Source organism: Squalius cephalus (genome assembly GCF_949319135.1).
Source record: "Squalius cephalus genome assembly, chromosome: 2".
NCBI lineage: Eukaryota > Metazoa > Chordata > Actinopteri > Cypriniformes > Leuciscidae > Squalius > Squalius cephalus.
The window spans coordinates 22,777,282-22,803,806 of NC_137123.1; the positions used below are offsets into that span (position 1 = coordinate 22,777,282).

At 36.6% G+C, this 26,525-nt stretch overlaps 1 protein-coding gene across 4 annotated transcripts in view; it reads left to right on the forward strand.

The window, feature by feature from the left end:
• The window catches only part of grin2bb (glutamate receptor, ionotropic, N-methyl D-aspartate 2B-b), a 105,087-nt gene that overhangs the window by 16,703 nt on the left and 61,859 nt on the right, over positions 1 to 26,525 (forward strand). For all 4 annotated transcript variants that reach the window (XM_079864185.1, XM_079864187.1, XM_079864186.1 and 1 more), the window contains one exon: positions 12,111 to 12,713. In XM_079864185.1, coding sequence (XP_079720311.1) covers positions 12,111 to 12,713 — 603 coding nt within the window. The remainder of the gene's footprint in view (positions 1 to 12,110; positions 12,714 to 26,525) is intronic.

A 26,525-nucleotide genomic window follows, 5' to 3' on the forward strand; every position in this document is an offset into this window, starting at 1 on the left:
TTGGAAGGATCCTAATTTGATTCCAATATGATTCCACTTGTCTTAATAGGACAACATTTACCATTAGGATAACTTATATTTTAATAGGAATTTTTTTTAAACTTAGGAAAGGAAACTTATTTGATTTTTGTTTGATTTCAAATTATCAATAATTATTAAATATAAATGAGATTTTTTTTTTAAACTAGGACAGACTTTTCAAAGAAAGTAGGTGTAATAGGCATTATAGCTGCATGATTAATCATTAAAAATCATGATCTCGATTCAAACACACACAATCTCATTCTTAAAGGACAGCGATTCGGCTGTGTCTATTAAACACTTGACAAGTACTAACACATCGAACAATCAAATCTTTGTTCGCGCTGTCGCTGAGCCAGAGAAAGTAGTTGTAATGTAGATATGAAACAGTGTCACAACCACACAGTATCAGTAATTTCTGTGATACAAATATTCAAATTATCACAGAAGTACTGGGATAAAAGTTTATAGATTGTATATAAACAAGTCGGATATAAAGAAATATATATATTTTTTATCAATTACATCGTCACGCCAGTAGGTGGCGACAAGTGACTGTTAAGAACTATATCTGTCATTGAATCATTTATTCAAAAGATTTGTTCAAAAACGCTGATTCATCCAGTAATGAAATAAGTGAAGTATTTATGAGTGAGTCATTTAATCATTCATTCAAACTGATTTTTTAAACATTTTAAATAGACTGCAGCACTTAACATTTTGTCAGAACCTCTAGGAAATGACACGCTATTTTGTTTAGTTGTCTGTACAGAATCAAGGGAGAATCGTGATCTCCGTTTGAAACAAAAAAAGTTGTGATTCTCAATTGATCCAGAATCGTGCAGCTCTAATTGGTATATGCACAAAACTTCCAATAAAAAGAAGGAAAAACAGACATATAAAGAAAAAGAGCTCTTAACTCTCTGCTAAACTGAATAAAATTGAAAGTGTGTTTTCATTTTTTTGTTTTCGTTTGTGTACAGCAGTGAACGGTCAGATCAAACTGAAAAGTAAAAGCAGGGTATACAGAGTTCAAACTGTTGTCTGCTGAAGTGCACAAACGTTTGTGTGTGAAAGTGTTTGTGGCAGCAGGAGAGATGGATTGACATGACACGGAGGTCATTATCCTGCACTGGTCTATCCTGTACTCCTCGGCTTTAACAGTATTGGCTAACAAATTAAGAGGATTTGGTTCCAATGTGTGTATTTGTGTGTATGTGTAATGGGCGCATTTAACACAGTTCATTTGTGTAATCAGGTCAAAAGGAATACCTTATGGCACAGGTCAGTTTGCTAACAGGCAAGTTACGGCTGAGTGTGCATGTGTGTGTCTTTTGACCCTCCTCCCCCTCATGGGGATGAATTGCCACTTTATCAATGTGCACCTGTTGTAATTCACACCTCCATCACCATAGGAGTGAATTTGGCTCTCGTCCCTCGTTCACTTTGCTGGTTAAAGCTTAGCCTTAATCACAGCGCATGACTTCATTACGGATAGAGTTACAGTGACTTAATGAGCTCTTGTCCAGTCATGCACAGTGTCATAAGTCTCTGAGATGAGTGATATGCATATTTAATGGCATTATGTCATTCATTATGTCATTTAATGACATTCTGCTTCTTTGGAATGGAGGATATGGGCGAGAAAGTTGCGAGGAAGCAGATATGTACGGCAGACAACAATCAAAATATCTTTATACCAAACACTGCAGTTCAATACCATATTTTGCTTTGCTGTTGTTATTTTCTTTTTTTTTTGAAGTGTGAAATACTGGATATGTCAGATTAGCTGTCACCTAAGAAACGTTTGGTCTGCATTTTCTTGCTGTATGCTTTTACTGCAGGGATGCTCAATCTTATTCCTGGAGATTTACCGTCCTCTAGATTTTAATTTAAAACTCAATCAAACATGTATTAATAGCTAATAATGATCTCTATGCCAAGGGGTCAAGGTTTGGTTGGTTGGTACGGTCCAGTTAACCCTTGCTGGTAGATGCTGTAACTGTGCCATCTTGGGGCACACATTGACGGCCGTTCAAAAGTAGACGTGCATTGTGAATGATATTTTTTCCAAATGTCATATAAATCGCATTTGACATTTTTTTGCATGTGGAGGTGTTTTAAAAGTGTGAAATTGACTTATTCTTCACTGGCCTTATTCTGCCATTCATGTCAGGTCTCTGGATATAGGAAAGATCTGGAAAGATTGCAAACATTCACATTAGATAAATGTAATAAAAGTATACTTTCATATATATATATATATATATATATATATATATTAGGGCTGTCAAACGATTAATCGCGATTAATCGCATCCAAAATAAAAGTTTGTTTTTACATAATATATGTGTGTGTACGGTGTATAATTTTTTTTATATAAATACACACACATGCATGTATATATTTAAGAAATATTTGCATGTATATACTGTGTATATATATTTATATTATATATAATTTATATTATATATAAATATTTTATATATAAATAACACATTTTTCTTAAATATATATGCATGTGTGTGTATTTATATATAGAAAATAATTATACTCCATACACACACATATATTATGTAAACACAAACTTTTATTTTGGATGCGATTAATCGCGATTAATCGTTTGACAGCCCTAATATATATATATATATATATATATATACTAAGTGTGTGTATCGGTCAGGTGTTCAGTTGAGTCCACCTAGAACCTCAAGCAGTAGTAATTTGTAATGCCTGATTAATCAAAAACATATGTACAAAATGTAGCAAATGTATAAGCTAGCAGGCTAATCGCCTAGCGATATGCAAAGCTAGTTTTCTGATCATAGAAAATACAAAGTACAAGAAATGTTTAATTTCACACTCTTCAGCTTCAGTTATATAAGGTTATATGCAGCATTATATAAAGACATGAATGGTCATAAAACATAGGCTATAGTGATTTTGTAAGATTCAGATCATTTGAAGAGTTTCTATTTCTAATCAGGCATTGAATAAAGAGGAATCATGCCAACTCAACAAACTGTTAATAACAGAAAATGTTGATTGAGCATCTGTGGCCTAGCTATATATGATCTTTGCAAATTATGTTTTGGACTAGGAAAAAGTGACCTGCTCATAGTGGTTTAATACCGGTAGTGGAAGTCCAAGTGATTTAAAACACGATCTGTGCCCTAGTAAAGGATGCACTACACCACATCCCAGCTCACGTTCGTATCTCGAACTACTTCCTCCTCCCTTTGGTGTCCATTAGCGAATGCTACATGGTGTGTTACAAAGCACCGAGGAGTGGACGATTGAGTGATTTGGGATGGGGCTCATTGTTTCATGGTAACCATGTGCTGATATTCATTTGGCCTAAACAAGGAACAGCTTGGTAATTAATTACCCATGACCAATGGGCAGGGGGGGTGAGCCAATGCTCGCGTGTGATTGGTCAAAACAGAAGCAGGCCATCACCAAGCCCTCAGGGGAGGAAGTGATCTCTCACCCGAAAACCTGCTCATCACTGCGCTCGTGTCTGTCAGAGTGTGTACGGTCTGATACAGATGTTATGGTTGCAGCCATTCATAACATTTACAGTATTTGGCGTACACTAGTAGTGCTGCTTTTCCTCCACATATGCTGGCCAAGAAAACTTTCCACGTAGAATTTCACACATCCTGTGTGTTTGTATAGGTGTGTGAAGTTGTGGGTAACGCAAGTTTAGTTTAAGGGCCCATATGGATTTGCATATGTTTAGGGCTGAGTTGTGTGTGTCCTTGTATGTATGTATGTGTGCATGTATGTGTGCATGTATGTATGTATGTATATATGTGTGCATGTGTGTATAATGTATGTGTGCATGTATGTATGTTTGTATGTATGTATGTGTGTATGCATGTATGTGTTTATGTATGTATGCATGTATGTGTGTGTGTGTGTGTGTGTGTGTGTGTGTGTGTGTGTGTGTGTGTGTGTGTGTGTGAACATGTCTGTTCATTTAGGTGTTTTTGTGAGTCTCTGTGTGCATCTTGTGTCTCTTGTGTTTGTAGTGCTGCATGTTTTCATGACATGAGGGAGAACACTTTCTAACTCAAACATATCTCATATTTACCTGAATTTATACGACAACTAATTTCATAATTGTGGTAAAAAAGGTTCAAAAATTATTGAACACATAACAAATGGGCTAATGGGCTATTTTCTAGGCTTTTTAATATTTAGGTCAAAGGTTGAATAAATGTTACACACTATCATTAAGGTCGGTCAGATTTTTAATATGTTTTTGAAAGAAGTCTCTTATGCTCACCAAGGCTGGATTTATTTGATCAAAAATGAAATACAGTAATATTGTGAAATACTATTTTAATTTAAAGTAACTGTTTTCAATATTTGAAAAAGTAACTTATTCCTATGGTGGCTAAAGTAAAATTTTTATTTCTTTCAGAAATCATTCTAATATGCTGATTTGCTGCTCAAGAAACATTTTTTTATTATTATCAATGTTGAAAACAGTCGTGCTGCTTAATATTTTTTTTGGAAACGGGGAGGCATTTTTACCAGGTTTTTTTTTTTTTTGATGAACAAAAAGTTTAAAAGAACAGCATTTATTTGAATTGAAATAGCTTTTTATAACCATTTACAAGGCTTTTCTATTTTTGATAAATGTAATGCATCCTTGCTGAATAAGTATCAATTTCTTAAAAAAAACAAATACTGACCCCAAAGTTTTGAATGGTAATGTATCTGATTCAGATGACACCAGCAGTTGTCACATAATATTCATTAACCTAATTGCAAATCAAATTATAGCCCAGAAGTGAATGTAATTTTCAACAAAATTTAATCTTGTAAAAATCTTGTACACAGAGATTTAGAGGTTGTACTGTCACCTAGATAGTAGATGGTCAAATATGACAGGGAATTGACCGCTGTAGTGTGTATAAACGTACCCTGTGATATTCTCAGTGAACAAAATGATAATCGAAAAATTCTCACAAAAATCTGATTTAATACTGGGAAGCTTGATTTTGGCATCTATGCCTCAGTTGCAATCAGAGCAAACCGCTACTGGCTGTTTTTTAGGCGTCATTATGAGGAGAGAGCACTTCAGTAAAGGTTACAGCTCAGATGCAGGAGTTCATAAACACTGGTTAATGGAATCGCGCTCACAGTGCCATATGACAGATATACCTTAGAGACTGGAGTGTGTGCGAGGTGTGTATTTGGGAACGTATGCTTGCACGGAAGCCAAGACAGAAATGCTGGCTAAATGTCTAAGTATGAAATGAGCTTAGTTAGAGGTAAATATCAAGTTGTTTCCCTCTGATAGTGTTATTTGCCTGTTTCGGTATTTGTGTGTTGCATGTACCCAGAGATTTGACGTAAGAAGGCAGGCTGTATACCTCCATAGTGTTGCACTGGATTACTAGACAGCCTAATCTCTCACTTTAAGTGTGATCTGTGTGTGAGTGCATGCGCGTGCATGTGTGCGTGCGGTTCTTCTGTTACACGATATGTTACAAACCTCTGTCATCTCTTTATGCTGAATTAAATAACATTTTTGTGTGTTCCGGAAACTGAATCAACTGTCTCGGGTTTATCGGAATTCATTCTGTATAACTGCATCAATGAATGTTAATTCAGTTTCTGGTTGTTATCAAAGCTTTCCCACCCCGCTCTGAAACAGAGCTCGTATGAGATGGGAGGGAGTCTGTGATGTGCTTTTGTACAAACATTTTGTTGAATACATAATTTATTACTTCGCCAGGAAGAACTGAGATGGAGGACTGCGTAGAAAAACGCCTTATCTGCGTTTCCCAAAGCAATGAAAGAAACAGAGATGCGTTACAGTGCTCAAATGTACACACTTGTATTTATTCGTTTCACATCCTCTCTCGCCCTCTAAAATGTGCACAATGTCAGGATACTTTTGAATCACCTGTCACACATGTCGTCGGCTACCCTTCCCTGTGTTCGCTCAGTTTAATTGTGTCGGTCTTGTTTGGTTTGTTCTGGACTGCGGTAATCATGTTGGTTTGGTTCTAGTTTTGATCATCGACTGCTTTTAAGATCAATAAATCATTCTAAGTGGCATTTTAGCTGACACCAACACGCTTGCACAGGCTTGTTGGAAGCTTTCTGACCATTGTAGCCAATCTGAGGCCCTTGGGGGCCATTCTCTCGTCTTAAGCCAATTGTCAATCAGGCACAACTGTCTCGCAGAAAATCAAGAGAGAGCAATCTATCGGAGCAGGCAGATGCATGGATATTATACAGCACCACGGGGAATGTGCGTGTATATGTAACATTTTTTGTCTGTGTCAGTTAAACTTAAGCGTTGGTGGTAGCCATCCAGCAAATGCTGAGCGACACTGGAATTCTTCACAATAAACACCCATATACAGTGACAACAGGCATAGATAGATGCAGATTGAGTGTGCAAGCATGTACATACTGTATGTCTGAGAGCAAATAATTACAAATATTTCAATAGCTGTATATATGATGTATTTATGTAATATATAACAACTGAAATAATGTGTGCATTTCTAGTTCAACAGCTACACTAGTCAACAATGGTTCAGAATGAGATCAAAACCTGCCTTGAGCTCTTTGCGTTTAACATTAAGAAAAAACACAAGTGAAAAGCCGTGCCTTCATGTCACTGTGACTGGCTATCAGTACAATACAGAAAAAAATAACACATTGAAATGATTAATGCATTTAATGCAACCTGAGGATGAGTAAATGGTGGCACAATTTTCATTTCACTATCCCTTTAAGCTATATCACATGAATGCTGTTTTTGTCCCAAAAGCACGAGTGCAAATGTGATATTGATTTTATACAACAGTTCAATAAATAAGAAGTTAATATTGTGTTATATTTTAGACACAATATTGACTGTTTATGCTCAATTTTGCCTGCGAAGATATTACCTATAAAGCCACTATTGTGCAAAACTGTTGTGTGTCTCCGAGCAACAGACAGCGGTGTTTCGTTTCTGAATGACTTCACGTTTTTAGCAAATCAATGGGGTGAAGTATTGATTCAGTGGATAATGAATCGACCTGTTGAACAAATTGAATGAATGAAATACTCAACGACTTACTCGTTAAGACATTTACCGCCACCTACTGGCAGTTTTGGTTTCTTATTGAGAGTATCATTTCATTAAAGGAACACTCCACCGTTTTTTCATATTAAACTATGTTATTCCCTTAACTAAGACGAGTCGATACATACCTCTCTCGTCTCAGTGCGTGCACTCAATCGCTCTGGCACGCGGCGACACTTTGATTAGCACTTAGCTTAGCTCAGTTCATTCATTAGGGACCAAACAGAGATGAAGCTAGAAGCGACCAAACACCTCCACGTTTTCCCTATTTAAATACAGTTACACGAGTAGTTACACGACCAAGTATGGTGACACAAAATAAAACGTGGCACTTTTCTAAGCGGGTAAAAAGGATAACTATAATGTATGGCGGAATAGCACTTGGGAGCACTTCGACTCGGTAAGTCACGTTGGTTCTAATGACAGAAGTGAGAGGGAGAGGGGGAGAGGATTTTTCAGGAGTGACTTTTTACTGCTCCGAGTCGAAGTGCTCCCGAGTCCCAAGTGCTATTCCGCCATACATTATAGTTATCCTTTTTACCCGCTTAGAAAAGCGTCACGTTTTATTTTGTGTCACCATACTTGGTCGTGTAACTACTCGTGTAACTGTATTTAAATAGGGAAAACGTGGAGGTGTTTGGTCGCTTCTAACTTCATCTCTGTTAGGATCCTAATGAATGAACTGAGCTAAGCTAAGTGCTATCAAAGTGTCGCCGCGCGCCAGAGCGATTGAGTGCACGCACTGAGACGAGAGAGGTATGTATCGAATAACATAGTTTAATATGAAAAAACGGTGGAGTGTTCCTTTAACAAAATAATTTCATATTTTCATATTAATAAAAAACCCAATTTAAAACCTATTAATCCCATTTCATTATTTATGCAATCAGGCCACCTCTGAGCTGCTAAACGGACTGTAAATATATCTAAATACTAATTCAGATGCAGCTTATGAAAAAAAAAAAAAAAAAACATGGCCGCTGTAGCCTAAATGTTGAATCAAAAAAAAAAAAAAACTTTCTAAAGCTACTTTTTGCAATGTCTTTTTGATGCTTTTCTCATTTAACACATTAATGACTTTAAATGATCTTTTGGGGGTAATTTCTCAGCCAAAACTGATGTGTGATCATTTTGTGATTAATAAGATTAATTAATCGGCACATCTTGTAGTTAATTAGAATCAAAATTTTAATGCCTTGATATTTAGTTTTTATTTCCATTTGAAAACATGTTTTTACATTTGATGTGACTTGGTTTTAAAAAATAGTATGGTAATATACTAATAATATCGTATTAGTGATATTCCTCATGCTTTTAACCCAGAAACTGTGTAAACCTCAAATGAAACTGGAACATGGATTTACACTGGACTTAAAGCCACCTGAAGAGAGAACTTTCAGAAGTCTGCTACGTATCATTGGTGTGTATCTGATATCCCAGCTGTCAAGCAGCATTTCAGACGCTTCTGTAACATGCATTTTGATAAAACATTCCTGGAGCTGACATTGAGCCTTGAGCTCCTTAGGAGAAAATGCGTGGGAGGTGTGTGTGTTTTATTTCATTTATTTATTTTTAGTATTATTAGTATTATTGCAAGAGATGGTGGTTTCATGTATGTTCACAATGTGTCTCTAAAATACCTTTTTCAGTAGGCTGTGAATAGGTGTTACTATGGACTTTAAGACCACAAAATCTATATAACTGTGTCTGTATATAGCAGTCTCTGTTTGTGTGTGCGTGTGTGTGTGTGTGGAGGAAGGTTCATTTGAATAGTTGCTATGGAAACCAAGTGCTGTTAAAATGAGAGGCAGAGCCAAATAGAGCATCTTAGTCTCTCCTCCCTCTCTTGTTCACTCAGCTGCTGTTCTCCTAGTCTTCTATCTCCCTATCTAGTGCTCATCCTTCCGATCTGTGTGCTTCACTTTGCTTACCTCCTCTTAATGAGCTGATTATTAGAGCGTTTTCTCTTTTCGTCACTACTCTCGTTCTGTCTCTGCTTCATTCGTTTAGTCTTCTAATTTTCTCTTTTCCGTTTTTTTTCAATTTCTTTTTGCAGCTCATCTCCATACTTTTCCATTCCCCCTCAACTGAGTTCTCTCTCTCTTTCTTTCTTTCTCTTTCTTCCTCCCACACTTTGTCCTCCTCCGTCTCTTCTCTCGTATGCAGCAGAGAGAGCTAATTCACAATTAGCATGTGTACCTGCAATTAGCACTGACAAACCTCCAATAATTAGCCTTGTAAAAGCAGTCTTCCTTTTTCAAGCGTGTTTGCTTTCTTTCCGAGCAATGCCTCCCTTATGTTGTCCTTTCATCCTTTTGTCCTCCTCTTCACCCACCATGTTTTTCTTTACCTGTTCTTTAAAGACCCTTGAAATGAGTTTTGTGGCTGTAAGCTGGCATGTCGTTTAGTCTGTTACCCTCCAAAAATAGGCTGCTACTTGTTAAATATCTACTGTAATATAAGGAAATACATGATTTTAATGTTTTTTGCCAAAAAAAAAAAAAAAAATGCTTTTTGCACGCAAAATGGAAGAAGTCTCTGCTCACCAAGACTGCATTTATTTAATCAAATATGCATATTGTGAAATATTATTACAATTTAAATTAAGAGTTTTCTATTTGAATATATTTCAAAATGTAATTTAATCCTGTGATTTAAAGCTGAATTTTCAGCATCATTACTCCAGTCTTCAGTGTCACATGATCCTTCATAAATCATTCTTATATGCTGATCTGCTGCTCAAGAAACATTTCTTATTACTGTCAATGTTCAAAATCGTTGTTTTGTGTAATAGTTTTTTGTGAAAACCATGATGATTTTTTTTCCAGGATTTTTTTTAATAAAAGTTCAAACAAACAACATTTATTTGAAATAGAAATCGGTTACACTTTATTTTAAGGTGTCATTGTTACAGTGTAATTATATAGTACTGAGTAATATTAATTAACTACATGTACTTACTATAGGGTTAGGGTAGGATCAGGGTTTGGTTTAGGGTTAGTTGCATGTCTAACCCTAGTTATGCCTAATTTACTGTTATTACTATGGTAAGTACATGTAAAATATGTAACACGGACACTGTAAAATAAAGTGTTACCTAGAAATCTTTTGCAACATTATAAATGTCTTTACTGTTACTTTTGATCAATGCATACCTGCTGTATAAATGTATTAGTTTTACTGACCTCAAATTTTGGAACGGTAGTGTCTACGCAAATTCCCGTTTCAATGAAAAATGTCAAGAAATGAAACTGCACTAATCAAACAATTTTGTGTTTTTTAGTATGTTTCATTTATTCCATCATTAAAGGTGCAGTAAGCGATTTATGAGAAACAATGTTGATATTTGAAATCAACCCAAACAAACACACCCCTCCCTTCATTGCTCCTCCTCCAAAATGCACAAATACTCAATGCAAGTGTGGATGAGAGCTTTATCATAGCTGAAGCAAAGCAAAATAATGCTTCGCGAAAAATGAAAAAAGCGAAGATGACGAACAAACGACAAGGAAGAACAAAAAATAAACATACAGTACACAAGAATACAATCAAGAGTTTGTTGTTAGTCGTCAGCAGCACAGAAGCTCCAGACAAACAATGACTCTCAAAAACTGTCCTGTTACTATAGCTAACATTACAACAAACGCATTGTGTTGTTTCTGTGAAACCAATGTTACTCGATACTCACATATGGAGCAGAAACAATGCTAATATTAACGCGGGCCCTAAAGCTCTTGCCTGATCATAACCCTTCTTTTTACAGTGACAGTCCTCTGACCTTTTCTCTTTTGTAATGTCTCTCAGCCATCTCTCTTTCTACAGTCTTTCTTCAAATCTCCCTCTTGCTCACTCGCTCCCCTCCCCCATCATGAGTGTATACGCCCCCTGCTGCTGATTGGCTACAAGTGTGTTGTGCTGCTCGGTCCGATCCACTTTCAGAAATCGCTTACTGCACCTTTAACAAACAGACAGAAACGCATTCCCTAATGACTAACTTGTTTCACACCTCTGCTAACGAAAATGGCTCTAAATAACAATAAGTGTTCCTCAAAAACATCACAGAAAGGTAACTGGCCAATGTCAGTTACTATGTGTGTATTTGTTTGTGTGTGAGAGAATATGCTGTTTGCTGATAAATCATCTTGTATCTTATTCATCTGATTGCATTTGGTATTCATTGTGCACACATTACTCTCCCTATTTATCTCTCTCTGTACACACACAGTTACTTTTTTCTCTCACTGTGTTTCACAATCTAGGTTATTTGAACTCTTTGAGCTCATTTTTGAAGTGCATGAATGTGTAGGCCAGGCTTTGTCTACACAGTAGGAACAAATGTCCCCACAAGAGACAGAAAATAGCATTAGTTAGCTCAGGATAAAAACAACTGATGTCAATGGCAAATCCCCAGTATAAAAAGCGTCAAATAATAATTTGGGGTCAAAATTGTCCTCAGATTTGACAAAACCTCCATTTGGGATGTTATTTAAGGTAAAAATAAAAACTATAAAACTGTATTTTTTATCAAATTTGCAAAATCCGTCCTGACCTCTCTTAAAATAAATAACTATAGGCTTACTGTAGTGATTTAGGGCAAGATGGTTTAATGTTGTACTCGCTCATTATTTAAGTTGTTAATTTTGAAGAAAAAAGTTACATAGTGTAGCCCTAATTGTAAAAACATTAGAAGTCTTTTGCATGTCCTTAGTTAGATAAACGTAAGTGTGTTTACTGCTGCAAACGACCTAATTTCTCAAGATTGCCAGTTTCTGTGATTTCTGTCCAACATACGTCAATAATGAAGAGGACAGACCGTTGAAATGAGGACACATGCTCTTTTTAAAACGACAGGCTCGTCAGCTTTACTTGCGTACTGCGACTCAACTTTCACCAGCCAGAGTCAAGTTCAGATCATGTAGATTTGATGCGACTTCATCTCCCAAACTAAAGTTGTCTCCCTCTGTCTCCTCTTTTTCTCTGTCTGCAGGGACTGTATCTTCACTCCTCCGCCATGCTTGTCAGCCTCCACCTCTCCTCTTCCCCTTTCTCCGACCGTCGCGTCCTGTCTTTCGTCTCCCTCGCTTCCTCTTCCAAACCGACCCTCTCCCTCTCGCTGCTTCTCCTCTCTCTCTTCTTCTTCCCCACCTGCGAGTCTCGCCGTGGAGGCGGGATCGGGACGCCCGGCAGCGAGCGAGGCCAATCGATCATCAGCCCTCCTCATTATCCTCCACCAGGAGTCAATCCAGTCGGTCCTCCCTTGCCACCAAAGTTTGCTCAAGGCCTTAGCATCGCGGTGATCCTGGTGGGAAACTCCAGCGAGGTGTCTCTCTCTGAAGGTCTGGAGAAAGAGGACTTCCTACACGTGCCTCTCTCTCCTAAAGTCGAGCTGGTCACAATGAACGAAACAGACCCCAAGAGTATCATAAACCGCATCTGTGCTCTAATGTCACGGAACTGGCTCCAGGGCGTGGTGTTTGGGGACGATACCGATCAGGAGGCCATCGCCCAGATATTGGACTTCATCTCGGCTCAGACGCACATCCCCATCCTGGGCATCCGCGGAGGCTCTTCCATGATCATGGCCGCCAAGGTATGAAAGACGTTCCTGCTACCTACACATTTTAGGGCATTTTAGGTGCAAAGGTTGTTCAGATGAGGATACATTTTGCTGCCTTTATAAGAAACTTCATTTTCAGCAGATTCTAAAACACAAGTATTTTTAGTGGATAAAGCAATCCCAGAATGCATTGTGATGAGCTAAGTGAAGCTTGTTCCAAGATGGTTTACACTTACAGAGTTGAAAGATTTGCTGATTATAAATCATAATGCCATTTTTTTATTTCTTAATATTAGTACATTTACTTTACACTTTTAAAGCTTCCATTAGTATTAGTTAACATGAGCTAACAATGAACAATTGCTTCTACTGCATTTGTTAATCTTAGTTAATGTAAATCTCAACATTTACTAATATTTAAAATCAGAAATGATATTTGTTAACATCATGTACGCACGGTGATCCAACAAATTTGAACATTGAACAAACAATGAACAATTAACTAACATTAACCAAAAATTATAAATGCTATAATATGTATATACGTATATATGTCAGTATGTATGTATGTATGTATGTATATTAAAGTATATTGAAAAGTGCAGATAAAAAGTTAATGTAAGTTATTTTTGTACTTATCTACCTTATTATGCAAAGCAGAAGCAATTTGTTCATGAATGTGCAAGACTTCCTATCTATTAGCCGCTAAAGGTAAATAACTAGAAGAATAAAGTGCAGTAAATGGTAAAACTATTTGTGCTACAAACCACTGTATTAATATCAATTACCAGTTCAAGTTCATGCAGTATCAAGCAGGATAAAGGACCATTTTTGTACAGCTAAAATAACTGGAAGCAGAGAGACTCAAACATTCAAGTTACAAATACAGGTATGACAAGATAAACCACTCATTGAAATATGAATGGAAATAAAAATCTCTTGAACACGCTTGTTCAGTAACTGGACCAGCCTGTTATTTAATACAAATATTTAGCATGATTTTGAGCAAACAAAGGTGATGATACCATTGTTGTTGTTTAGTGCTGATTTGAAAAATGTAATTGAAATATATTTTTAACATACCGTTTTGAATTATACCGTATTTCTCCATTCATGTAGATAGGACCTATATTTGTCTTTTAAGTCAGCATGAAATGGAAGTTTTGATATTTTTTTTCTCTGTTGTAACGTATATCATGAAACCGCTTCTCGAACAATAAAAGATTTAGGGCGGGGCTTGATTTTGTCCATCAGGAATTGACTGGATCTTTATAGTTTGCTACTGCTGTGATCTCATATTAGTGACATGTTGTCCCCCCTTGTGCCAAAAAACCTCATCAGTGAAGAGAAGACCTAGATAACAGGGAATGTTCTGGCAAGGTTCTCTCAATGTTATAAACAAATTTTCTTTTAAACCCTGTTTAGACCTGGTATTAAGATGTGTTTTGATCGATTGGATCACAAGTAGACAACGCTAAATACAGGTGTAAACGGTGTCCAAAACATTTTGAGCTTGTTCACTTTGACCACTTCCAGAGGTAGTCGAAAACACATTAGACCGGGTTGCTTTCGTAGTGTAAACGCTCATGTGGTCGAACAGCCGCAAAAGAGCCTTCTCTCCGCTTACTGACCTAATGCGTGAACACTATGGGAAGCGCCCTAGTCAGAGGGGATTTAAACTTTGTCGGCTGAACACCCAAGTTTGGTTTGAAGATAAAAAACGTACCAAGCACAGTGTTCTCTCACCATTCCTGATTTCTAACACACACTCACAGCGTTCGGCTGGTCTTGTGGCTGTCAGAGCAGAAACGAAAGCTGATGCTCTCCGTATGTTTTTCTGTTGTTTCCAGTCGCGTTCATATGTAAATTACTTCAAGCTTATTTCGTCCATTAGATCAAAAGATCTGGGGCCGTATTCACAAAGAATTTTAAGGCTAAAAGTAGCTCCTAACTGGCGAATTTAGGAGCAACTCCTAAAAATAATGGGCGTGTCACTCGTAACTTTAGGACTCCTAATTTTTTTCACTGAGAGTAATTCACGAAGCATTTTAGCCCTAAAAGTAGCACCTAAGCCTGGGACAGCTTAAAAGAAGTCGAGAGGACTCCTAACTCACTAAGACCTATTCACAAACCGCTTTTTGTGGCATTTCACGTTGCGATGTTTTGAAATGCGTATGCGCCGGCGGCTGCAGGAGCTTCAACAACCAAAACTAGGCTACTCATTGCATGTAAACTAATTGTAACGTTTCATTGTGAATCAAATTAAAATGTTCTTCTCTTTGCAAACGTAGGCAGAGGCATATAGTGACAGATTAATTCAATAATGTTGCAAAGATATTGCATCAATCCATATGTTTCATTAGGCTACTAGGCTATTTGTTTTGCCTTACTCTTTATTCATTTAGGCTATTTATTCAGTTATTCATCATCTTCCGTCCTTCGCACTACTTGTGTAGCGCACACATTCTCAGACCTGTCACCTGTCACTCATCATCGTAGGGGAGGTGTTTGGAATCATTCCCGCGTTACAATCATCAGCCAATCAAGGTGGTCACTTCAGTCAAGCTCGTGCATGAGTAATGACGTCATCCATAGCAACGAAGACTCACTCTTACTTTAGGAGTTGTCATTTTTCTTTACTAAGAGTAGATCTGAAAGGCGTTGTGAATAACTTTTAAGAGAAAACTCCTAGCTAAAATCTTTTAGTGCGATTTAGGAGTACTCCTAGTGGTAAGATAAAATGCTTTGTGAATACGGCCCCTGAAAAGCCCATGCATTTACCAGCCCATAGACCCTCCCCTCAAAGAAATGAAGACGTAAGTGGTTGAAAGTGGACAAAAGAGACAGATTAAAATGCAGATTAATAACATTTCAAAGTTATCTAGTCTTTAATAATGTTCTTAAAACGTTAGCAAAAAATCTTTATTTATACATTGTTCATGTAACGTTTTTTCTGAAACCTTTTAGTTGGACATTTGTGTAACATATTTTAAATGTTAGCCTACTTCTTGTTCACAGAACATTTAAAGGTGAACTATGCAGGTTTTTTTTACCTTAACTGAACAGCTTCGGAGTCATTGGAATGGTTATTTTCGGGTTGAATGGTGGTCTTCTCGCACCCCCCTAGCACCTTTGAGTAGAAAAACCACCCTTGCAACTTTGGGCCGGCGGGCAGGAAGTATCGGGTGATATCAGGTCTCGCGATGTAACTAATTGCTTTACGGCACTCCACACATACACTATCTAAACATTTATATGCCAGCCTTCTATGTATCATACACACCTCAGTAGACATGGCTCCGTGCGTTCGCCGGCTTCTTTGAAAACAAATGCACATGACAGAAGGGAGAAAATGGGAGGGGGGAGAGTCGCCAACGAGTTTTGACGACAGTGTTGTCAAATATCTATTCCGAAGCTGTAGGGGGAGCTCTATAGAGAAACCCGCGAGCAAAATGAAATTGCCAAAGCGCTGCTTTAAAAGTAATGTTCCCTTAACGTTAGCATAACCAAGAAAAAAAAGTTTTGAAGTTTTAAAATTGAATTCAGAAATAACGTTTTCATAACTTCATGGAAGCGTTAGCAAAACATTCCTAGAATATATTTGTCTTTGCCGGGGAGCTGCAAGTGAGAAGAGACGGTATCTTGATTTAAAGATTTCGAGGGCACATGAATAAAAAATAAATAAAAATGACGTGCATGGATAAATCATTTATAATTAATCCTCAAATATTCCATAGAAAAAAACAAGAATGGCTAAATTCCATTTCATGGTGACTTTAACCAAAATGTTTAGATAACTAACCTTAAAGACACTTAAGAAGTGCACTTTAAGTTTACTTAAAAGAAGTGCTTCACATAAACCTTACACTTAACAGATGAGTGGCAGTATTTGTGTATGTAGATCATTCCTGAGAACGTTTGATTAGGATGCTTGGAGAGTATCTGCGTGTGTAGACAGTAGACTCACTCGGGTTTGGAACAGAGCCACACTGTCTCTTCTTTTTCCCCCCTCAATATCTTCGATTCCTCTCATGCATGTTTCCACATGTTCCTCTCTTTCCCTTTTTTTCCGCCAAGGTCAGAGTTGTGTAGCAGACTTGTGCCTGCTGTTAAGTCAGTGGAGGTCTGAAGTGCTGGAAAGAGATGTGACAGAACGCATAGTGCTGTGTACTGTCAGTGCTGTCGTGAACTACCTGCAATGTGCTTCATTAAGATGACTGTGTTCCAAAGAGGCAGAAGAAAGGGAGAGAGAATTAGAGAGAAAATAAAAGCTATGCAGATTTGTTTTTCAAAAGACAATGTTTTTTTTTTCTCTGGCCAATAAGAAAGAAGGTAATAAAAAAAAGATGAGACGGAGGGAGGGAGAAAAGTGCAGAAAGAGAAGGAAATGTCAGAGGGACTTTTTGTAAATGCCACACAGTAAAAAAACAGGGAGTCAAGTACATTTATTTTGTCATCTTGGAAAAAAGGAGAAACAGATGGGGACGATAACTGCAGACACTCGCACTGTTAAATACACCGTGCAGACAAATATTACCTAGACTTTAACAAAACATTCTCAAGCTTTTTGCAGCTGCATGCATAATCACGGCCGTCCCAAGGAGACTTATTTTTAAACAGTTTTCGGAAACTCAGTATGCCCAGTGTTCTCGGGGTGTTTAAGGGGGCAGCCATTACTGCTGAAACCTGGTGGTAAATCAGTGACCCCCATCCTGAACAGCCTTTGCTTTAATGGAACAGGTTGCTTTATATTTCTCAAGAGGGACACTATTTATCCAAACACAGACTGCAGTTTATTTCCAAGAAGAAGTTCACTGAACATGCAGCTCAGATCAGTTTTCCTGATTGGTGCTTCTTTGATGTGTATGGCTGCAGATGGTTGATGTGTCAAGATCTCGTTACAGAGAATCATGCTTGATATGAACTGAAAATTGAAATGTGAATGGTGGACGTGATACTTTTTCACTGGATGAATTTTAGGGACTGACTGAGAATATTAAATATATTGTCATGCTAGAGACTAAAAATATAAACAAACTAATTATTCACAATTAATCATATATATATATATCAATATGAAGAAAATTCTTAGAAATTACTTTGTTGTGGCAGATGAAAGCACTGAATAATAAACAAAAGTGGCTTTAGAGGTGGAAAAGATGCTTTGATTTTTATTTATATCATTGAATATACTTATCACAGGTCTACAGTCCAGTGTTGTTATTGTTAACTAAAATTAAAATGATTAAAAATATTAAACAAATTATAAATGCCGGATGAAAAATGTAATAATTAAAAGCTTAATAGTAATTAAAAAAATTGTGCTGTCAAATCAATTAATCACGATTAATCGATTCTAAAATAAAAGTTTGTGTTTATTTAATATATGTTTGTGTATATATATTATTGTGTTTATATATATATATATATATATATATTGTGTGTGCATGTCTTTATAAATAAATACAAGCACACACACACACACACACACACACACATATATAATATACTGTATATGTAACATATATATATAATATTTTGATGTATATATTTATGTATGTATTTATGTATATATTTGTAATAATTTATATATATATATATATATATATATATATATATATATATACATATACATATATGCATTGGAAACCAAATGAAAATAAAAACAAGTTGAAATACTAAAATTACAAAAATTATTAGAGCATCTTCCGTATATATACAGTTACTTATTTGCACTGATTGGTCTTCCTTCTGGATCTTGAATGCACCTTAAAATATATTATATAATACTTAAACTTAAATAGAAAAATGTACATATAAAAATAAAAACTATTCAAAATATTAATAAATACTATAATATTATATATAAAATAACACTGCTACAGTCCACAATCTGTTTTGCAGTTGAGTTTCAGTTCAGTCTGTCCGAGGTTGACTAAACAGCCGTTCGCACAGGACATGTTCTTATATTTTGATTATGACTTTTTAAAATTCTTTTTTAATTGTCGGTTTAGATATGCAATGTGATTATGATCCAAAACACTGGAATAAATCAACCAGAGACTGACTTGAGAGTTGACTTCAACTTGCAAAATACAATAACTTACTTTTTTAATTTTGGTATTTTTTATGTCTCCCATTAATTTTAGATGTACATAGATCCGTTTTAAACGCATTGGGAATGTTCAACTCGTCTGTCAGCAATCTCTTTGTTCTAGATCTATTTTTTGCCATATCTGCAGGGTGTTACAAGGAGAGGAGCTCTTTTTAGTGTTGGTGAAGGTTTGCTAAAACATAACACATCCTCTCGTAAGCCACTGAGGAGCTCGATAAGGGGCTAATTGAATTAGCGGAAACATTTTACCATGCTTGATGCCTTTCCATCCAACCACACATACATAATTGCACTGTTATCTTTCTTTTATGACTCTTCTTCGTTCCCAAGAGCAGTGGAGTTGATGGAGATATATAGATTTGGGGGGGGGGGGGGATACTAGATGATAAAAAATCATCTAGTATTCGTACATAAGCCATTATAAGCATTATTAAGACTTGTTTCTAATTCTGTGACTTTACTCCGTGACATTGAACTCTGTCCACCATGCTAACTCTAGGTAAGGATTGTGCTGGCTTATCCGTTCCATGCGCGAGTGTTAATGGGGAGTCATAGGAGCACTGGGATACTTAACGAGCGCAGTCGCACTGCTAATTTCATGCTTAATGGGAACATGCAAAATCAGCCTCTCTCACTGGCACATGGAAGCATTAGATGTGCATGTTGAGTATAGCAGGGAGAGTTTAGATGCACCTGCTTGGCCGGTTCATCCAACACATTTGCTCGCATGTACTTTCGCACGCACACACACACACACACACACTCAGAGAGACCACACTCAGAGAGAGCACAGTACATTATCTTCTGCATTTGCATTTTCAGTCATTTGCGTCTGCAAAAATCCTGCTGAAAGTGATTCCAGCAATATCGTTCCTCTCTGCCGTTTGTATTGTTAAAGTTGTGGTGTGGACTACTATGGTGTGGTGCAAAATGGGAATATTTCCACTGGTGGCCTCACTAATGGATAGTGTTTTGAAAGCTGACGCTATCAATGTCAGGCTGATACTATCAGTGCCTTGTTTCAAATGATCCTCCAGTCCACCTCTCCAAAAATCTAGATGCTGAAAAAAAGGAAGTGTTTTTGATTGAAAGCCTGTTGCTGTCAGCATCGCAGGGGAAGCCATGCAACACTTTTGCATTTGCACATTGCAAGCGAACACTTGTGTTGTGACCCGTGTTTCAATGCTGTTTCTCACTGGTGTCACACAATCTCATGAATACAGTAGTTATGATGACACACTGCTAATGTAGAAAAGCACTATAGTGCATGTCTACATCACATCCAGTGACACTGACTCATCGTTTAAACCTAGAATAAAATATAATTCAATTCCACTTTAACATTATAAATAATAATAAATAAAAACATTATAGATAAAATATTTTTTTATATAAATTTTTTATTTTTCATTTATATATATATATATACAGTATATATACACTATACTATTCAAAAGTAGATTTTTTAATTTGCAAGAAGTCTGTTATTCTGTATTTCTATATTTTATAAAAATACAGTAAAACAGTAATATTGTTAAACATTGTTACAATTTTAAATAACTGTTTTCTATTTGAATACATTTTAAAATGTAATTTATTCCTAATTTTCAGCATCATCACTCCAGTCTTCAGTGTCACATGATCCTTCAGAAATCATTCTAACACGCTGATTTGATGCTCAAGAAACAAATCTGAATATCATCAATTCTGAAAACATTTTGTGCCACTTAAAATTTGTATGGATTTTTTTTTTCAGGACTATTTGTAGAATAGAAAGTTCAAAGGAACAATATTTATGTAAAATCTTTTTTTAAAACAATGTGAAAGTCTTTTTTCTGTCACTTTTGATATATTGCCCCACATTTTTGAATGGTAGTGTATATAATAACATTTTATTGCAAATTAAAATGATAAAATAACATATTGTTATGGAAATTTAAGTGAAAAGGTGAACTGAAAAATTACCATGAATTTCAATTTTATTCTTTGTATTTCTTGTCTCCTTTTTGTTTTAATGACAGCAGCACTCAAGCTGAATTTATTCTGCAGTTTTGAGCACAAATATTAAATCATAAGTGATTTAATATCAATCCAAAGAACATCTGACCATTCAGATTCTCAGCTGTTCTCTATTGTGCGTCTTAATGTTACTTTGGTTTACAAAAACATAAACCTTTTCATTTATTTCAAGGTTTGGTAACACTTTATTTTGATGGTCCCTTTTGAACGTGCTGTTATAAGTAACTTTGTAACTATATGTCAACACTTTATTGTGATGGTCCTCCAACAGACACTCTACTGACTATAAGTAATTTTGCAACTACATGTCAACTTAATCTAACCCTAACCCTACCAGTCTATTAATACTTAACTAACGCTCTAATGAGAGTTAGTAGACATGTAGGTGCAACGTTACTTATAGTCAACAGAATGTGTTAAAGGGACCATCAAAATAAAGTGAAACCCAAGGTTTAAATTGTTTTTTGAACTGCCTCAGACTCCGTGGAGCCCCACAGATTTCAAGTCCCTTTATGTAAAAGCGTTTCTTTACATCATTTCTAAGTCTGAATGCAAGAAAACACAGTTCAAACTGCAAACGAGTGAATGCTACTCGGAAAAAAAAGCAAGAATGGATGGAGAGAAGGAAGGATGAATATGACAGCTGGAGAGGGAGGTAGAAAAAGACTAGGGTGGGAGAGAGAGAGAGAGAGAGAGAGAGGAAAGGAAGAGGGGACTGTTTTAAAATGAAACATGTGGGTGTGAAACAGAGGAAGAGGAAGGCACTCAACATGCAGTTACAACACGCTTACATCTAAATCGAGGCATTCAAAAAACACAAAAAAACAGATTGAAAGAGATGAAACGTGACTTTTGGAGAAATTTTGCATTAAGGGATGATCACAGGGGGGCAAAAAAGATGTATATGGGACAAACTGAATGAGAAAGAGAGAATCTAAAAGAGCTACTGTGATTCCCGAGCACGGATGGGGGAGTGAATGCATTGTGCATGTGAACGGACGAGAGAGATGTGTGACATGCCACAGGAGGTGGTGGTTAAATAGAGGGGATTGAAGAGTGTTTTCAACCCTGTCTTTTTCTTAATAATTACTTTTACACCCTCTCTCTCTCTTCCACTCTCTCTTTCTGTCTTTCTCTACCCAACCCCAAACACACTCTGTGGGCTGCATGTGTTGGCATGGCAACCGCTGCTACATACATTTCTATATATATGTAGAAGGAAAGCGAGAGAGAGAAAGAAAACGAGGGAGTCAGGAAAAGGCAGAAGAGGAGATTTAGAATGTTTCAATTGCTCTACATATAAATGTAGTCGGTATAGGGAACAAGTGTGCATCGATATATCATTTCATTGGGAGTGGGCAGGGAAATTCACCCACCATTCATGGTGTAACCCGCTTATACATGAAGTTTGGCCACTGAAATAGTTTTTATTCGCCTCAGGTTTGGTTTCTGTTCATGGGTTAAAAAAGGGTTATGGGTTATTAAGGGCCCTTATTAACCCTTATTTCCCAATCATTTAAAACTAACTTTAGGGATTTGAGTATGACAAACTAAACTGATTTAAAAAAAAAAAGTTTAGGGTTGGAAAGTCCTTTTTATGTTTTTGAAAGAAGTATCTAATGCTTATTTATTTGATCAAACATACAGTTGCAGTACAGTTAAAAACGGCAAATTATTAAATATTCTTAAATTTAAAATAACTGTTTTCTATTTTAATATATATTAAAATGTAATTTATTCCTGTGAATCAAAGCTGAATTTTCAGGATTTTTCTATAAAAAGAAAGTTCAAAAGAACAGCGTTTATTTGAAATAGAAATCTTTTGTAACATTAATGTATTTGCTGTCACTTTTGATCAATTGAATGCGCCCTTGCTGAATAAAAGTATTACTTTTTCTTTTTTTTTAACATAGTACTGACCTTGAACTTTTGAATGGTAGTGTATATAATTATTATACATATTTTATATATATATATATATATATATATATATATATATATATATATATATATATATCTTTGTATATATATATACAATGTGTATATATATATATACAATAGAACATAATAAATGTATTAATATGTTATGTTAATTGAAATATCACATTTTTTTACGTAGCCTATACGCATGAAGGTATTAAATGTATGTATATACATATAAAAGTATGACCATTAATCTTTATATTTATAGTATTATATTTATTTACATGAGTTTATGTCATGCATAAAACCTCTAACCTGTGCATTCCAGTGTTTGTGCCAAATGAGCCATGTTTCTTTTGAAGAAAGTGAACTACTCAGTGTGTAGGGAGCAGTAAGCACAGCATTCGGACCCTGTGAATTGGAACACAGGTTGTGATTTATTGAAAGGCCAAAGCAAGAATCAAAGGTTGCGCTCAGGCTAAGAGACCATTAAATACACACTCTTCAAAGCTCTCTGCTCAGATGGGGAGGGCAGACATGGGAGAAGTGGAGGAAATTGTACAGTGTGGTACATAATAAAAGTTAAATATTAGTTTTAAGCCTCAGTGTGGCTTGGTTGAATACAGGTACAAGACTGCACTTGTGGTGAAATGTTGATTTCCACAGAGAATAATTTTGAGGAAAAAAAATTCAGATTTTTTTTCACTGTATGATTCTAAAATTATTATAATTAACAACAAAAAACATTATTAAATAAAAAATTCAATACAATACGTAATCTGGAGGGTTAAAAGGCAAAAATGCGAAGCATATTTTCAAGGCACTTACATGAAATATTAAAGCTCCCCCTAGTCATCTTTGATCACCAAAATGACATATTTAAATGTTTTTTCCCTGTGAAATGGGCCTTAAAATAGCTTGAATGCAACTCTACACCATTGCCTTGTTTAGTAGATGCGGATCCATAAATATGCTAATTAGCCCCGCCTCCACTCACTCACACCAGCTCAGAGATTCATTCGGCCAACTTACTGAGGTAAACACTGCACAATGGTATCACTCTTTACAACATCAGACCAACGCTATCTCACAACCAATTCGTACGAATTCGTACAAGTGAGTAAATGGTGACTAATTGGTACGAATTCGTACAACCTCACTCATACGAATTGGTACGATTTGTCTAAACTCCAGTGGCAGGTAGGTTTAGGGGCGGGGTCAGGGGTAGGTCATTCATACGAATTCATACTAATTTGGCAACTCGTAAAATATGTACGATTTAGCAAAAAATCGTACGAGTGAGGTCGTATGAATTTGTCCGAATTAGCCACCTCGTAAAATTCGTACGAATTGCCGTGAGATCAGGTTGGTCAGACACATAATGGTAATTAATATGATTAGCTTTTTGCTTGACTACGTTATCAAACAGGTAATAATGTGTTGCTAATGTTACACAAACCATGTTCCCGTTCGCCATCTCAGAGTCAGACAGCTGCCTTCTGAAAATCAGCATCCTTAGAAAGGCTTTGAACAACTCAACGTCAGTGGAGAAAAGCGTATAGTTCATCATAATTTCGTAATATACATCATGCACCCACTATATTAGAAAAATATACCGGGATAACCTGGCTTCTCTTGAGACTCCACTGCTTCAGAGTGGTCATAGTTAATGATATGCAAAAGCCCGCCCACACGTTGACATGATTGGTTACAAGGTAGTTTTTGACGTCAGAAACATCAGCGATTTCAAACCGCGTTTTTGACACTGTCTGAAGTTCAATGGTTCATAAGTGTTGACTTATGAATTTTCACATAGTTTGTCTTAAAGCATATTAAAAACACCACACCACACCACCATCACCACAGGAGGTCTTTAAGTGAAGGCCTGATTATTTGAGCTATACATATTTTAAAAACATTATTAGTTGTCAAAATCTTTCTAGGTGGCTAAACTATGGATATATAATTCCTGTGATTGGAGTTTGTTCCATATAAACAGTGTTTTACAGATTATGGGCCAGATTTACTAAACAGGGGAAATTAGCGTAAGAGCTAAATTCCAAAACAGCGCTGATGGGAGTGGAAAGTTCTGCTCGTGATCCACTGACGACACACAAATTAAAGAACACAGACGCAGCCGGATCATTTCCATAATGACCAACACAATCTACCAAGAGCAGCTCAAATTAGCGTCTGGTTTAAGACATGGTTTTTTTGGGGCGGTAAATAATGGTGCAAATACCAATAAATTGACTAGCACAAACCTTAGTAAATCACCTTGCGTTATTCATTTAAATACTCTCCTTCCATACATTTTGCTTCTGAAAGGGAAACTCCTACAGATGCATATGCAATAAGGTCAGCCGCAAAAATAACTGTGTCCACGCCTTTTCAACGCCAATTTTTCACTACGTGTCTTTAGTAGATCCTGATAGTCGTTTTTTAACGGCAAAATAGTGTTTGCGTTGGCGCAAGCTGTTAGTAAATCTGGCCCTATGTCACCTCTCTAACTGGTAACCTTGAGATTATTGTGGAAAATTATTATATTTATCTGTTTTACCTGTCATGAAAACAAAGTTGAAAGATTGGATATTACACAAGTTTCAAAAGTATGACTACAAGACCTTACACATACTTTTGAAACTGTGCATTTTGTAAAGTTTACTGCCATGTGTCATATACGTCCACAGTAATTGCCTTACTGTAGCCTCATTTTTTGCTTGTTTCGAGGTGCGAGTCATTATTATTTTCTGTCGTTATTGACATATGCCACAAATGCTGTGAATACAGCTTAACTTGAAACCAAAGAAGTTGGAATTGTTCCTCTGCATTGCCTCTTCATAGCAACAATTTAAATTGCATACACAAATACTTTTGTCGTGTCTCCAACATAGGCTAATAAAGTCAGTTTTCTGCGCTGTGCAGCCAGTGAAATGCATTGTCTTTCAGCCCGAATTCACATTCTGCGTTGGGGAGATAGAGACGGCGCTATTGTTCTCTGTGATTAGGCTGTTGATTAGATCCTGTCCATAAGCCCCTGGTATTAAACCATCATCATTGTTTCCCAGCTGTTGCAGTGGGGAGCAATAAGGTGCTTGTGAGCGCTGAGAGGTGAAGGCCAAAATTGATGAACGGGTTATTCATCCCTTCATTCTCGCCCCGTGGAGTCAGCTGTATTAGAGGCGAGTGTCGGTGCGCACGTTCAGACCGTTGCTAGGGAGTTTGGGACTAATCCTCAGACGGGCTGGTGGTGTTAGACTTGCGCGGGGACACAGATACACAGACAAACAAGCACACACTCTGGGGTTTGCTAGGCTATAGTGTTCTGCCGATCAGTTTTATGGAGATAAAGCCTGTGCTGCACTCAGATGCTGAGCACAGAGCTCATGCTGTCTCTCTCCTGAACCATTTTCTATTTCTTAATTCATCTGTTTTTCTCCTTCTGTGGCTCTTGTCGCAGCATTTGTGAATGACTCGAGGAACTAAAACCTTTCTCAAAGACAGAGAAGGTATATGGGTCTGATTTAAAACTGTTCAGCCACTTTTACATTGAATTGTTCTCTGACTTGTCTCTTCTTATATCGCTTTAGTCTAGTCTTCTCTGCTCGTCACTTGTCTCATCTCTTTGCTCCACTTCTCAATCTCGTCTCTTGGTTAAATGTCTCTTCTGTTCTCTTCTTCGCTTGCCTCAATATCTCATCTCTTTACCTCTCTTCTTGTATCGATATGGCTCTGCCATTTTTTTCCCTCATTGTCTCACCTTGTCTCTTCTGTTCTCTTCTTCACTT